At 47.7% G+C, this 15988-nt stretch overlaps 2 protein-coding genes across 19 annotated transcripts in view; one reads left to right on the top strand and one right to left on the bottom strand.

The window, feature by feature from the left end:
* abi1a (abl-interactor 1a) overlaps nucleotides 1–7986 on the bottom strand; it is a 35019-nt gene extending 27033 nt beyond the window's left edge. For 5 of the 17 annotated variants that reach the window (XM_030099322.1, XM_030099323.1, XM_030099326.1 and 2 more), the window contains exon 1: nucleotides 7738–7984. In XM_030099322.1, coding sequence (XP_029955182.1) covers nucleotides 7738–7854 — 117 coding nt within the window. In that variant the 5' untranslated portion in view covers nucleotides 7855–7984. Of the gene's footprint in view, nucleotides 1–7737 lie in introns of all 17 variants that reach the window. The other 12 variants (XM_030099321.1, XM_030099319.1, XM_030099320.1 and 9 more) reach the window with 5 other exon arrangements.
* A 1205-nt stretch (nucleotides 7987–9191) lies between these two features.
* acbd5a (acyl-CoA binding domain containing 5a) lies at nucleotides 9192–15164 on the top strand. Of its 2 annotated transcripts, XM_030099355.1 has the most exons (14): nucleotides 9192–9293; nucleotides 9541–9664; nucleotides 10332–10452; nucleotides 10669–10741; nucleotides 10856–10973; nucleotides 11068–11100; nucleotides 11319–11546; nucleotides 12345–12530; nucleotides 12819–12907; nucleotides 12983–13181; nucleotides 13255–13457; nucleotides 13582–13638; nucleotides 13866–13975; nucleotides 14083–15164. In XM_030099355.1, the coding sequence occupies exons 2-14, from the start codon at nucleotides 9568–9570 to the stop codon at nucleotides 14093–14095; spliced, it is 1527 nt and encodes a 508-aa protein (XP_029955215.1). In that variant the 5' UTR covers nucleotides 9192–9293; nucleotides 9541–9567; the 3' UTR covers nucleotides 14096–15164. The 2 variants fall into 2 exon arrangements, with proteins under 2 accessions (XP_029955215.1, XP_029955216.1); XM_030099356.1 differs by lacking the exon at nucleotides 11068–11100 and having other exon boundaries at nucleotides 9198–9291; nucleotides 9548–9664.
* Nucleotides 15165–15988: the final 824 nt, after the last annotated feature.

Raw genomic sequence — 15988 nt, 5'->3', positions numbered from 1 at the left:
ACTCCCCGGTTCCTGGTCATAGCCGCTTTTTGTCAGTATCTTCAAAAAGATTACAAAAAGTGTTCTTCTTTATCTGAGTGCTTAGAAATATGTGCATGTTTTCATTTCGGATAAACCAGTTCAGAAAGGTCACCACGTTGGACACTGCCAAGAAAACAATGTTATCGAATAAACATCCTGTTCAGTTCACAGCTGCTGAGATGGAGGAACATTTGACTTTTTATGCTTAGAAACCTGAAAACACGGAGGATGATGTACAGATGCACAGATAGCATCCCTAATATCACTCCTACAGAACTAATCGCACACCGTTGCGCTGGCCGGTCGTGAAAAACACGTCAGCTAACGGGCGGATGTCTGAATTGAGCCGTCACGTTTGATCTCGGCGGGCTCTTCCCGGCGACGCTCGTTCATAAAGCGCAGTCCGAAGAGCGCTGCCTGGAGGGGCCAACGCCGGCCTTTGATAACAGGCAGGAGGTGGAGGAGATGATTACTGGGGTTGGAGCTGGGGCAGGGGGGGGGGGGGGGGGGGGGGGGGTTTGACCACATGAAGATGAGAGGCGAGGCAGACGACATGCGAACTAACCACACCGCCGCGTGTGTCGTTACCGACTCCCCGCGGGAGAGCGTAACTAATCCAGCAGCAATCTGCGCGGCTAAAAGCCGGGGGAAGACGTGACGGGGTTGGCCGCGTTTCTTTAGAGGGGAATCAGAGCGGCGGCAGATGTGTCGCGGGACAACAGCTCTCCGGAAAGAGGAGAGATTCCTCCGGAGCGCCCGGCGCAGAAGGCCATCTGTTGAAATCACACACAGACACCTACTGCCGACACTGCTGAGCGCAGGGAGGCACAGCTGTAGGAAAACACACACGACACAACAGAAAAACACACACAACCCCCTCCTGACGGCACTCAATTACAAGACGATGCCGTTTGTTACTATTATCACTACAACCATTGATTTATGAAGCTTTTATTACTATTTGTCCAAAGCAGAAAACGGCAAAGTCCACTTTAAAGAAGAAATACTTCTCTTCTAATGTTTCACACGCTGTAAAATAAACACATCGACCCATTGAGCTGTGCAGACGAGAGAAAACCCTCAAATGTAGGACAGGCATCTCCACATTCTAAAATCAGATGTAGTCAAATAGCTCCAACATCAACTGCAACATAAATACCATCGATGCATTTCTCTAGTCTGTTCATGGTGTCTGAAGGCCTCATGCTGGCACCATTCATCAATCAAGTAAAAAAAAAAAAAAACCCTGTGAACATCAATAAGATTATGTTTGGAATTGAATATTATTGCACCATTCATGTTTTATCTCACGTATTCTGAACTTTTATCAGTAAACAAGCAGGAGTGTTTCATGAGACATACAAGGCTCGAGCTGAACCCCCCCCGGGGAGAACATGTGATGTCTGGTTCACGTTCTTCAATGGCGACAGTTCATTCTGCTGTCATATACGTCCAGTCCACCGTCACACGCTGCATGTTCACCGGTCCATTTCACAGCTTTCCTCTTCGGGTCTCGCCTCTCTCAGTTTCAGACGCAGATAAAAACTCGACCGTGACCACAAATAACTTACTGCAGTCTTGCTTCTGATTAAATCAGACTTTAATTTTAGCCCAGGTGAGACGAGAAGCCGTCAAGTTCGCTATCTTTTCTTCCGGTGGCCACCACAATGAGCCGGTCTCGTCTTTGTCAGACCGTGTGAGTCGAAACAGACAGAATGTATATTTCCTGGTTTGCATGAGGGTGAGACTTAAGCCCGGTGTTAATCGGGCAGCTGCAATTCCTGCTCACACCCAGAGCTCAAGGGTGTGAAATCGGTTGCACGGCTCACTGTCACAGTAAGTGGAACAAACAGACATTTATACAATTTTTTTTTTTTTTTTTTTAATCTCTGGGGTAAAATGATCGTAAAACGCCCTCGCAGCCAGAGCTGTGAAGTGAGGTTAGCAGTGGGCGTCAGGACAGATGTGACACTTGATTACATCTCCACTGGCGGCATCTTATGACCTCCTGCTCCAGTTAAAGCCCCCCCCCCCCCCCCCCCCCCCCCCCCCCAGACACCCTCACCATATCGCTAGTTCACTCATCACAAGGCCTGCAATTCATCAAACTAACCAGATTTGCTGTTCAGTCACTGAACAACATGCAACTGATTCCAAACACGCTTCAGAAAAATCACAACCTACATGAGACGCGCGCCAGCGCTGGAAAAGCTGAGAATACTGCAGCGCAGTGGGAGATGCGGAGAATTAGGTGAGCTCCCAGAGTGCTCCTGGGGCACTTCATCTCATATTTCTGAGCTGAGTAATGACTGCGAGCGAGAGAGAAACTCGGGAAGATCCAGGCAGTAACAGACAGGCTGTCAGCACCTCGGCGGGGTTTAAGGAGGGAGTACAGAGGAATGCACGGTCGCTGCGCTCGCTGTAAACTTGTCGCTGTGAGCTGAGGCAGGCTGGGTAATCAAACATGAACGCAGCAAAGACTCAGGCAGAGCGTAACGACGTTTGGGAGGAAACTCTGTTAAAGGCGGCGCAGTGGAGGTTGATCAATTTCTGGAACAATGAGGGAGCGGCTGCTTCCTGGCAGGGTTTTTTTTGTTTTTTTTTGAAGTGGTGAAATGAGTAAACGCTCTCATCTCGCGCCGTCACCCATCCAGTCTGACGAGATAACGGCCGCAGAACGCCAATCCAGTTTGTTTTTGGGAGGGTTGTCTCTGGATGTGCAGGCTTGCGTCGCTGCTTACGGGAGGAAGGAAAGCTGCAGACTTCCTCCCGCAGGAGAGGATCTGTTCAGGGGTCAGGGGAGGAGGAGCTGCCCCGACAGCCCTCAACGCCTCGGCAGAAAGAGGAAACCCACTAAATGAGTATTCCCGACATGACTCACTGACAGTGCAGGGATCTGAAATGGAAACTTGACAAACAATTACTCGAAAGGGTCGCCCAATCAAATCAAATCAAGAACAGAGAAAGTCCTCACAGGGTTTGGAATAGTTTGAGCACGTGCGAATAGCTGACAGTTGGAGTTTGTAGAGTTTCTCTTGGATTTGAACAAGAGAGAAACACGTTTAAGCTCCCGCTTGTCCGGAGGGGAAATGCTCCAAGAACAAAAAGGGGGAAAAAAAAAAAAACAACTCAGGAATGCGAGGAATCCTGCAGCGTGTCACACATCTTCAAAGTCTGAAGAGCTGCTGCCGAGGAGCTCTGCAGCAGACAAACAAGTGTCAGCCAAGAGCCAGGCAAAACAAACACACTGTCAGCATGACACGGCAGCGCAACGTTAATCCGCTGCGCAACTCTGCGGACGGGAAACTTCTGCTTCCAAACACCCCAACGGGGCCGAGAGCAGCGCCGGAGTGGAAGGTCGGGGCGCTCGCACGCCGCCCGTCACGCATCGATCGCTGATTACCGCAGACCGGACGGGGCGAGACGAGAGAGACGGGAGCTGCAGCTCCGCAGCTCGGTGTATTGATGAGGCTGCGAGACCGACGCGTCCAGGATCTGTATGAGTGTTGCTCAAGCTATTACCGGATCGATTACCTCCAATTCAGTGCCTCAGTACACCCAGATACATCAGCACACGTGTTGTGGCAGACATATATGAACTGACAGCAGCTGGTTTTTTAATGTCCCATTTTCTACAACTTATTTCACAATATATATAATATTGACTGATAAGAAAAACATGTTTTCAATCGGATTGAAAAAGCAGCCATGTAAACGGGACGGCGCCGAGCGAGCTGGACCCATCTCTGTAAACTCTGTGCGAACTTATCGTATAACCGGAGGCTCTGAAGGGAGAAATGTGTGGAAATTAGAAAAAAAAAAGAAAAACCGACGCCGACTCGAGCCACCTGAGGAGAGCAGACGGTGAAAGTGACTCCGGAGCGAGCGAAGAATAAAGACTTCAATCAATGCTTGAGCAAAGTCTGGCTTCTTTGAAAAAAAGAAAGAAAAGGCTGCGGTACGATAAGCGAATTCATAATTTCTTCCTCCAGCAGGGCAGATGGAGGCTGACTGAAAGGCCAGAAGGTCTCTCTGGCCTTGAAGAACTGCGAGCGAGCTATTAAAAATTCCTGAGGTATGTCAGGGAGGAGACACAAAGGGGGAAGTTTGCACAAGGATGAAACTCATTAACCTTTACTGAGTGACTCGGTAATTGGTTCGTCCAGGCAGAAAGCGGCTGTAACTTTGGAACGCGCTCCGAGTATTTCACCGATAAACAAAAAACACAAACAGGGATCTGGTTCTCGGAGGATTTCACAAGGTCACTTCCTCTCTGCTGGGTCCCCGCCGCGCATTATTTGCATATTTCAGGAAGCAGAGGACATTCTGAGGAAGAAAAAAAAAAAAAAAAGATAAACATGGAGTGAATCTGACTGGAAGCAGAGAGCGACGCTAATCCAGTTTAGTGAAACTCCTACTTTCTAGACATTGACAGATCAGAGCAGCGATCTGGAGCAAACCAAGTGGAGTCAGCTGATGGGGGGGAGCAGTGACAGGTGGTCGAGAGGATGAATGGTCCGGCTGGTAAGGCTGAGAGCCGGCAGGCCTCTCCGTGCCGAGAGGAAACCAGGCCAGAGAGAGAGAGAGAGAGAGAGAGAGGAATAGAGGACGGGAAACGAGAACTGCGACTAACCCAGAAAGGAGAAAATAGAGAAATGCTGAAAAGAATCACCACACGGTGCAATATTCATCAGCTTCTGGGAAGAGCGATCGTGTTGGGAAAGCTGGATGGATGGAGGTCATGTGACCAGAAAGAAGACGTCTCGTGCGTTGAAGTGCTAATGGACTCTCCGATACGGTGATCTAAAACTCGAGTAGGTGAAGTCACGTGAGCTGAACTCTGACGATGCGTCACTTTGATCTGGTTTCGGCCCTACTGGTTCACCACAACCAGGGTTCCCTGTTCCGTCTGTGGTTGCCGTGCACCGTGCGGCTGGGACTATTTCTGCAGACCTGCAACAAAGACTGATGAACTATCGAACTTCACCGTTATTTCCCATAGTGCTCTGCAGTAGTCACTTCAAATTACACCAAAAAAAGGTACTTTGTGTCACAGAAAAGTTTCGCTGTATTTGAAGTCAGAGATCTGCCTGCAGCTGACGTGCACGTTGAGAGATTTGCTCGAGATTTGCATGAAATTTGCCAGACAAATCCGCCATTTGTTGCTCCTCGAGAGCGGGCTTGAGACGTCTGCAACGGCTTTGTCACAGAAAGGAAAAAAAAAAAACTCTGCAAGTGATTGTCACACTTTCACCATCGTTCATTAAAACAGGCAGGTAAATAATAAGATCGAAATCGGTGTCAACCGATTTCGATCTTATTATTTACCTGCCTGTTATAATGAACGACGGAACATAATAACTCGCTTTTTGACAAAGCCCTGTCACATTTAAAAAAAACCCTGCAATCTACTGTTTTGGTGTCTGTTATTGCGATGCTTCCTGCCGGCATTGTCATCAGGTCACACAGGAAACACATCTCAGGGCCTGTCAGTGTGTTCACGCAGCACACACACACACACACACACACACACGCACACGCACACGCACACACACGGCTATGAACCCTCTCTTGGGCAAATTAAAAATAAAAAAAGTCATCATGGTGTCGAGAAAGTGGGGCAGAGTTTAACTGAGAGGTTGATAAACACAATAAACCTGAAGAAGAAGAAGAATGGATGGGGGAGCGCAGAGAGGACGGACCATTCAAGCTGAGGCATGCCGGCGTGTGTGTGTGTGTGTGTGTGTGTGTGTGTGTGTGTGTGTGTGTGTGTGTGCGTGAGTGTGAACCAGGAGAATCTGTAATTGTCTCCGAGCGCCGAACTTCTCCTGCGGTTCGACGGAATCCCCGTCATCCGCTCCGATCCCTCCGCTTTTCGTCATCAACACGACGCTCAGACAGCTTCTGATTTCTGGGATTTAAGCGCTCAGATTTCCAGACATTAAACCCACCTTTGACTCTAACAAACACCTCTGCTTGCAGGAAGTCATTTCCTGTTGATTTCTACAGTTCTTTGCAGTTCGTTTGTGCAATAGTTTTGCAAAAGGAAAAAGCTAACATGACTCTAAGGCCAAAGTGGAACTTTCCTTCTGCTGATTAACCAGGTGACACAAATCACACTTTATAGTCCTTGTGAGAGCAACTTGAACTATTTCCACATATATTTAGCTCTTAACCAGAGATGCTTTCAGCAACATACGGGTGTCAGATACAGAAAACTGTCATATCAGGCTGTGGGGAGGTTTCGGTGGTGATGAACTAACATTTTCTGAGATATTCTTGAGTCTGTTTGTTACTTAGAAAAAAAAAATCAAATGATACGTGCTGTAGACAACAAAATACACCAGAAATTACCACTGATCATACTGGAATCAATGTTTTTTGTATATTTAATTGCCAGAGAGAGCTGCACTGTGCAGAGTGAGCAGTGCTGGATGTCGGATCCAGGTGAAATCTTAAAGTGCTTACGTTACAAACACATGCGAAAGTGCTCTGCAGTATACAGCGTTCACACACGCACACCGTTTGTGTATTTATGAGTGGATCTCTGCACCGAGGCTTCGTGGGAAATTTGACTGCTGTGCCTCCAGCTCATGTTACAGCTGGAGGAGATCAACAAAATCCCAAAAATTCCCACAGTGTCCGACTGCACTGTCCACGATCAGCCAGCAGCTGCACAGAAATACTCATGTTCTCACTGAAGGAGGAGGAGGAGGAGGAGGAGGAGGAGGGGAAAGAAAAAAGGAGAAATCCAGCTTCAACACAGGACAAACTTGTTCCGAGTCCTGTCTGGAAGTGTCTGCGTGGGCTGCAAGCTGCACCGAGCTCCAGAGCACCAAATCACCCGAGGACGGGGAAGAAAACAAAATTACAGGGAGTCCTCGGGGAGTACAGCTGGAGCGGACACACCCTCCGGAGCTGATATGGTGGCTGGTCTTCCTGTTGAAAAGAGTGTGTTTTCTTTCCACCGCTTCAGTGTGTCTGTCACTCAGCCTGTCTGTTTCATTTCTTTTTAGCCGTGGTTCACCACACACGCTACTGCCTTAAAATTAAACTGGATGGAGAGACTTTTTAGTGACACTGCTCTGTAATAATCCCACATGTATGATTTCATGACATTTTGCTGTAAGTAGGGGGGGGGGGGGGGGGGGGGTTTAAAAATGTATATAAATGGATAACAGAGATGAACAGACAGAGAGAGAGAGGAAGCAAATCAATACATTCCTCTCTGCCTGCACACATTCCTGCAGGTTCCCATGCACGCACGCACACACAGTGAAGTGTGGAGATATAAAGCAGCAGATGATAGGAGCCACGCACTGACATGCACTCAGTGCTCACATCCCTGCAGCCTCCTCCAGCTGCCCCTGTGGGCTCACATGGTGAGTTTAATGACCTCACGGAATGCAAAGAACTGCCTCACTCATGCGGACCTGTAGTGGAACTTGTCCCACACGGGCCTGCCCTGCCAGCAGTTTACGGAGCGGTGAAATAATAATAGAAAAAGTAGAAAGAATAAATGTGATTTAAAAAAAAAATAAAAAAAAGAGGGCAGCAGAGAATTAAATCGTACGGGAATGAAAGATTAAAAAGAGGAAGAAAAGAGCTGATTCCAAAGTGTAACTAAGCTTCTTGATCCACATTTCCTGTCCCAACACCCCTCCAGTCCGGAACAAAAAGGCGGAGTGCGGAGATAACCCAGAAACAAAGTCCTACCTGGACATAGTTGTTCTCGCAGTAGTCCGCTACTCTGGTCAGGTTCTGGTAACTCTCCACCAGCGCTCTTTTCCCGGCCGGAATCTCTTCCTCTAACAACATTTGTAGCTCTGCCATCTTACATGTCTCCGCAGAGCCTCCCTTCCCTCTGCCTTCCCTTTGATTGAAACAGCCCCCAGAACCAGCTCAGCCTCGGAAAAAAGGAAAAGCGAAGCAGCCCTCCTCTCTCCGCCTGCCTGCTCCTGCTGCCTGCCCCTCGCCGCGGCGTCTCCCACCGCCGGAGATCGTCTGTGACTGCGAAGAGGTTCACTCCGCACCGAAAACACAATCCCACAATAACCAGCGCCCTCTTCTTCCACTTTTTTTTCGATTCAAATTTATTTGTACGTTTAGGAAATTATTTGTAAAATGTTTGATCAGACATGGAGGGTTACATTCGAGCCTTCAAACCGTCAATACAAGCTGGATTCTTCAGCCTCCATGGCACCACAAGAGGATTCAAAGAACATTAAATGTGAAGATCTGTCAAATATTTTAAATTTAAAACTTCTAACATGGAAAAAGTTGTCTTTTATTGCCTTTTTCCCAACAGCCTTCAATACAATGTCTTATAATGTGACAAAGAAAACTGAATATTCAACAATTGAGATTATTTTACTTGACATTATTGTTATATTTAAGCTTCTATTAACGATATGAGCTGCATATATCACAGCAACATCTCAGTCAGTTTGTTTTGAATTAGAAAAACTATTAAAATTGTATACTTTAAAGCTTTGACAGAGTAATATTTGTCAAATATTTTGGTGACTACTCAAGTATTGCAAAAGCAGTATACAAGTGAAATCCATTTGCTGTTTGTTTCTACTGTGCAATGAATACATATTAGTTTTCATTCAGAGTAAAACAAATTTCCATTAAATGCGTTTTACAAAATACTTAGAATCTATTGTAACTCTGAAAGAAAAGTGTGTTCTGTTAAGATATATGAAAAGTCAAGAGTGACAAATCACTGTGAAAGAACAATAAAAGAAACATTTTGTTCAACACTATAGTTCATCAGCACTTTTTTTTCCTTTTTTGTTTTTTAACAAATCATAAATATTTGACGATATTATTAAACACGCCGACTTTTGTTCTCCATAGTGAGAACTCGTTCCTTCATTCCTATCACAAAAAATAAACAGGCTCTGACTGGAGCATGCTGGGATATGTAGTCTTACACCTAATGACCCACAATCGTAGTGATTGAATTTTTTTTCTAATAACAATATGAAACACGACGTGAATTGAGATATTTATCTCTCTTTAGCATTTCTATCCTTATGAGGTGAACATTAAGTGTGTTTCTTATGAAGCCGGCTCCGTTTAAAACTACAAAATCACTCTCTGGGCGCAAAGGATTGTGGGTCTTGTAGGCTTGGTGAAATCCGCTGGAGAACTCCATTTCCCGGCAGCTCGCCGCTCCCTGGCTTTATACACAGTTCATGGCGTCTGGTCGAAGCCTTCAGACGAGTCGCCGTCTGACAAACAGATAGGCCGGTGAATTTAGCGGTGAGTAACGTCCTTTTTCTGCTCCTTCTGTCGAAACTTCGGCTGCATTAATCACCTTTAGCCTGAATAGAGGCGCCAATAAACCCGCGTCGCACGCTGGATGTTGTGTCCTACATACACAACCACCTCCTACTGGTGGTCACAACACACAGCGAACTCTCAAGTTAATGTCAGCTGCTTTTAAAGAGCACGAATCCGCGAGAGGAGTGACTTTAAATGCCTTTTTTTTCTGGTTTCCGGTGTTCGCCGTGTGCAGGTTTTTGTTAGTGTGACAGGATGGAGGTGGACACTGTCAGGGGGGAGGATGAGGGGCGCCTGGTCCAGCAGAGGTTCGAAGCTGCTGTCAAAGTCATCAAGAGTTTACCCCCGGACGGTGAGTGGTCTGCAGGACACACACACACACACACACACACACACAAGCCCAGCGAAAATATGCACGTGATGTAATTCTGCACTAATCATTATTATTATGGGGGAAATAAATAAACAGACGACAGCACGTTTGTTTTGTGGTCACGTGACTTGACCCTTTTTATCAGAATTTTATTTTCAAAAGAGCCTTAAATCTATTTCTTCAATGTCACGTGATCTCTGTGTTTTTCCTCTTGATGTGGCTAAAATCACAATTTGACCTGATTTATGTTCTCGACATCTCAACTTGTGCAGGGTAGTGGGGAGCTGGAGCGAATCTCACTTAACTGTCAGGGCAAACGCAGAGAGACGGACAACCACACACACTCACATCCACACACCCGTCGGTGGTTTGAGGTCGTCAAATAACCCCACATGCAAGTTTTTGTCAGACCATCTAAGCAGCGGCCCAGCGGCTCGGGTCTGTCCTGGCTGCAAGTGCGATTTAAAAATAATCCACTTTGCGTAGCAGCAAGTGAGCACAGTGGACTTTCCTCCCAGCTCACTGCAGTATCACAGCCGTCTCTTATCAAGGCCAGCTCTGTCTCAACACAGACAGACAGAAATCAGTCAGAATCATCATAACCTGACTGCTGATAATCGAGGTTTCTTTTTGTTTTCCCCCTCAGGTCCCTTTCAGCCCTCCAACGACATGATGCTCAAATTCTACAGTTATTACAAACAAGCCACGGTAGGAGTGTGCAATATCCCCCGGCCCGGCTTCTGGGACGCAGTCGGCAAAGCAAAATGGTAAAAGCAAAAGTCACTCAGTCGCTTAGAATTTTTTCTGCTTAGCATGCAGGTTTCCTTATCTCATCTGTCCTGAATTTAAATGTTTCCCAGCTTGTTCTATTGAATATTGCCTGGTTAAATTCTATGGTAACAGTGCGGACAGTGTTTGTACACATTGCGCAATGTGCTGTTTTCTCTCTGTGCAACATGTCATGCAGAATTTTACTTTTGCAGGGATGCGTGGAGTTCACTTGGGGACATGCCGAAGGAAGAAGCAATGACGGCCTATGTGGATGAAATGAAACTGGTATGGAGGAGTTTAAACATGGAGCTCTTGTATCTGCACTTTCACACTGCGCACAGCATTAAATTTACATCAATCTGTGACCCCCCCGACCCCCACCCTGTCCCTGCCCCGCAGATCCTGGAGGGCATGCCCATGACTGACGAGGTGGAGGAGCTCCTCCGGGTGCTCGGGCCTTTCTACGAGCTGGTGGAGGACAAGAAGAAGATCTCCCAGATATCAGACCTGAGCACAGGTGGGTTCTCCTGGGACCCGGAAATCTGCCACTTTGTCCCAAACAGCATGTGGAGCTTAACCTTCTTACGATTTGCCTCTTGTTATGCGCTCAGCCCGTTTGACACAGTTTGCTAGGCAGTTGGAAGGCAAGTACTCCACTGTGAAAACATGAGTCTGGTGTTCTGTTGGAGTGTCTGTCTGGTGCCGTAGCTCAGATGCTTCTAGTGCCTGTAAGTAGAAGATGTAGGTCCTAGATCAACATGAAGAAATGGTTAAAAATAGATGTTAGCCTCGGCAGATGTCTTCGCCCTCATCTGAACGTTGTTAGCCTTCAGCGCGTCTTGAAAGCCGTGTTTCCGGACAGGATTCAGCACGATGCTCAACTCGGCGCCGCCGAAGAGCGTGACCAGAAGCATCGTCAGAACCATGGAAATGAACGGCACCCTGGAGACCCGGCCCTCCAGGCTCAGACCCCCGCAGGAGGAAGCACAAGAGGAGGAAGATGACGAGGAGGAGGAGGATGAAGAAGAAGAAGACGAGGAGGAAGAAGACGATGACAATGAAGAAACTGAGAACCTTGAAATCAGAAAAGGTATTTTTCCTGGAGCTGTTTTGGCTTCAGTGTGTCCTCCGTTGTGTTGGTTTGAAATGTGTTGCAGTAGAAACCAGCTGAGAGCAGGTGTCACAGGTCACTCTGTCCTCCTGTTATTTTTGGAGCACTGAGCCCCACACCGACTGCACCATGCTGTTGAATAGGCATCAAGACCCAAACTCCTTTCTAGAGACTTTAGTCTGTGTTACCATAGCAGGAGATTCGTGCACTCCAACACACACACAAACAATAAACCACACTTGTGTGAACTTTGCTCCACTTTCCGCATGAGAGCAGTCGCTGCTTCTGTTAATGGGAAACTGTAGGTTTAAGTCATTTACACCTCAGAACGCTCTTCTGTTTATTCACACCTTTGATCGTGTGTCGTACTGTGTGCTCAGATTATACGATGTTAAAAAAGTGATGAACCTCTTGGTTGAAGATAGAAAACCTCACATCTCAAACTAGAGACGGAGTAAAGAAGGTTTTTATTGCTGAGAAGAGACTTGAGATTAGAGCTGGAAGTTTTCAGATGAAAGCTGTTTCTTTTTAACGTATGTACGACTGTTGCTGCCTCCCTCTGTGGTGCCTCACGTTAAGTCACTGAGTGTTGGAAACCTGAGTTTTAGTTACAACAGGAAGCTTTATTCATTAAACCAGCAAATGTACAGACAGAACCCTTGTGGGGATAACATTTGGTTCTTCATTTATCTAACGAGGAGCACATCTGAGTGGACTGTGAAATGTCATCTTTGGATGGTGAAATGAATCCCTTGATGGGGGTTAATTTCTTTCCAGATAAGAAATTGGCACAAGCAAAGAAAAAAGGCTCAGCCAGGAGGCACAAAGTTCCCCTGGCTAACGGCAAAGTGCTCAACGGGGCCGTTCACCTGACGAACGGGAGTCACAGCAGGGCAGCTCTGAACAGCGACGGCTCCCCGGAGGCCTCGCCGGTCCAGCCTCAGCTCAACGGACACCACACCGGTAAACTACGCTCATTTAATAACCGAAAAGCACAGAGTGGTCCGAGTACCTGGCAGGAGCCACACTGCTGGCCTCAGTGTGTGTGTGAGTGTGTGTGTGTGTGTGTGTGTGTGTGCACCATGTGATCAGATTATCTGCTAAGCTTTGGTTCAGCAAACACTGAATCTTAACCCTTGAGGCGCCAGCTGCTGCTGACACAGTTTAAATGGCGTTGATAAGCGGCTGTATGGACGGAGAGCGCCGTCCCGTCTGTTCAGCTCTTCACTCGTTTCTTTGCCCTCCGGTCAGATCCAGGCACGTCTGGACCCCTTCACGTGGCGAGCGACTCTGACAGCGAGGTTTACTGCGACTCCGTGGACCAGTTCGGTCAAGAAGAGGCAAGTGAAGCTCTCAGAGGACAAACGGTTACAGCTGGCGGTTTTCAGGCTCACGTCACTGAGCTTCCTCTCCAGAACCTGGAGCTGAATCGCTCTGTGGATGACCTGGACGAGGACGACGGCCCCGCCCTGGAGGGGCTCCCGGAGGAGAGCCAGGGGCCGCCGCAGGGGCTCCGGTGTGGAGGAGAGGACGGGGAGGCCGGGGGCGCCGTGTCGCAGAGGCCGAGGCAGAGCGGGGACTCTGCGGGGGGGTCTCTGCTCCGGAGAGGACGGGGTGAGGAACCGCTTCTTCCTCCGTCCTCCACTCGGCCGCGGCCATGATCCTCCTCACGCTGCGCTGTCTCCAGGCTCCAGGTCTCCAGGCCTCGGCTCGGGGTCCCTGATGCCCCTGCACGGCGGCGGGGACGGCGACGGAGCCCGCCGGGGGGGCCCGGGGAGCCGGGGGGGCAGCCTGAACGAGCAGATCGTGGTGGCGCTGTCCAGACTGCAGGAGGACATGCAGAGCGTTCTGGAGAGGCTGCACACCCTGGAGGCCCTGACGGCCAGCCAGGTCAGACTCTGTGGCTTTTTTCACAGCGCGGACATGAAGGGGGCCGCACTCCGGCCCGGTAAACACGGCCGGCGAGGACGAGGGACCGCCGTTATGTAACCTTCACTGTCTCTGTTCACTGCAGGCCAGATCGGCAGCTCTCTCTCCGGCGTACGAGCCGCCTCCAGCGAGAAGGAGTCGGGTAAACAGTCTGTTAAATTTTAAGTGTGTTTGGGCTACATTACAAGGCAACTTGACTTGCATAACACACACACACACAGAACGAGGTCATGCAGAGTGTTTTACCTCAACAAACAAGTGCAGGAAATTCAGTGACAAGTGAAAACCTACAAATCTGCTCTCCGTTGTGAGAATAAGAAGGAAACACTGGAATGCCCTCTGACCTCTGACCCTCTTCTCACCCCTCAGAAACCCTCCTGGTGGCCTTTCGACATTTCACCGACCAGCCTGGCCTTCGCCGTCATCTGGCCGTTTGTGGTCCAGTGGCTGGTCCGGCTGTACCTGCAGAGGAGGAGGAGGTCCGAAACACACACACACACACACACACTGTATACAACATATTACGTTAAATGTGAAATACAAATTAATGTCTTTTTCTTTTTTCTTTTTTCTTTCCCTTCACCAGACGAATCAACTGACCCCTCCCTCCGCGCCGGACCCCCGCGGGCTCAGATGATAACTCGTCCTGGCTGTAACTCCCTCCCCGCTTTAGGCCCCACAGCCCGGTGATTTGCTTTTGCACTATGAGGAAGGCGGCGCGAGGCGAGGCCGCTCTGGTGAGGATGAGGAGGATGAATGTATCGGCAGCCAGTGATCTTCCCACCTGTCTTCATGATGATACCACTTTACCAGAACCTGTTTGTTTTTCTCCCTCTGGGTCGAGAGGGGAGATTTACATCAGGAATACTGTCATTTCCATTACCGAAAGGTTTTCTTGCATCAAAACTCAGCCTGTATTTTTGTTTGTTTTTCTTGCTTGATGTAATTTGCCCAGACGTAATGCTGCTATGATAATAAACACAGTTGTAAAAAAGAGTAGAATATATGTGAGGCTTGAATGTAATAATATACTGTCCTTTAATTCAGAGGTTAATTTAATATTTATTGCTTGTTGGCGACGGCCGGCAGAGTCCAGCCGTGTTTTAAACGTGTAGGTCAGACAAGGTTTTCTTCATTCGGTCTCCCGTTTTCACTTCACTGCTCTGGAAGAAGTGCCTCGACATCCATCCATCCATCGCTAGGCGGCGTCACGAGCTCCTACGGTCACATATTGTAGCATCACGACGTAGTTCTGGACCAAATGGAGATAAATGAAACTACCTAGGGATCCTCTGTGGTGTTTCTCCATGTGTAATTTGAGCGTGTAACTTGTCATTGAGTGTGTGAATATTGTGAGGAGGTTTTCTTTGGAGTGATCATGAATTTCCTGCGGAAGCAGCGAGCTCTAAATTGTATACAATAGCTGTACAGTTCAGATCCAAATGCAATATTTTAATTGCATCCCTGTGTAATAATATTGTAGAATATTGTATTGACAGAGTTTATCATCTGCAGTAGTACTAATCTGTCCAGAGCCATTATGTTTTAATAAGAGAAGCGACAGTTTACCTTTCTACTGAGGCTTTTTACACCCTCTCTGCCTGTGGATAGAGTGGTGTTTGCATGTGATAATCTCAGCCTGAAATAAAGTTTTCACAATGCTTTCAACTTTGTTGCTGTTTATTTTTTTTAGATAAGAACATGGAAGACTGTGCCGGGTCATTTAGCTGTTTAGAGTCAATAATTAACCTCACATGTATGATTGTGAGAGGAAAAAAAGAGAAAATCCAAGGAGAGCGCGCAAATTCCACACAGACGATACAGTAGAGGGTGAGGGATGGAACTACAATCAAAAACTCAAGTCTTGTACCTTAAATGAATTCAGATATTGGGCTCTATTTTGGTAAAATAGTTAAAACTTTGGTGGTTTTGAAGTTGGGATTGCAGGTAAGGAAAACACTTTTCTACTAATAAAGACACACGTTCAGTAACCTATATTTAAAACCTGCACAATAAAGATGAGTGGTGTGAACCGATCGCAACATGAATCGACTGTAGTGGCAATAAAATTACAAGCAAGTGTGCTGAAACGACACTTTTCTAGTGTTTGTTTGTGAAATTAACTTGTTTTACCCGACTGAATCATGATCATTTTGTCATGTAACGTCCGCTCTGTCCTCCCTGCTGTCTCTCCCACACAGCTGTCCCTCATTTGATTGGTGGGCGGTGCTTTGAGAGGGCATTTAGCTGCTGGCCCACACCTGCCCTGGTTTTCTCTCTCAGCGCTGCAGCAGTGGTGGCTTGAACAGCACCAGGCTGCATGCTGGGACGGGTATGTTCAGCCTGCACCGACATCCCTGAGCTGCTACAAAGGGTGATTCCCTCGTTGCTCTGCTGATCACAGGCACACACTTTTGCAATCGTTAGTGTCATGTGTCTGGAGCATGTTGCATACTGTGTGCTCAGCTTGACCTGGTGACTTTCACCTGCTG

Source organism: Salarias fasciatus, chromosome 9 (assembly GCF_902148845.1).
Source record: "Salarias fasciatus chromosome 9, fSalaFa1.1, whole genome shotgun sequence".
NCBI classification, from domain to species: Eukaryota; Metazoa; Chordata; class Actinopteri; order Blenniiformes; family Blenniidae; genus Salarias; species Salarias fasciatus.
The sequence above is the reverse complement of the archived record's forward strand: the minus strand, read 5'-3'. Positions and strand labels throughout refer to the sequence as shown.

What these genes read in the sequence shown, in the direction of transcription:
- acbd5a (XM_030099355.1), top strand. Translation starts at nt 9,568, where the DNA reads ATGGAGGTGGACACTGTCAGGGGGGAGGATGAGGGGCGCCTGGTCCAG. An exon ending in GAACCTTGAAATCAGAAAAG is followed by an intron (nt 11,547 to 12,344) that starts GTATTTTTCCTG and finishes ATTTCTTTCCAG; the next exon opens with ATAAGAAATTGGCACAAGCA. An exon ending in TCTGCTCCGGAGAGGACGGG is followed by an intron (nt 13,182 to 13,254) that starts GTGAGGAACCGC and finishes CGCTGTCTCCAG; the next exon opens with GCTCCAGGTCTCCAGGCCTC.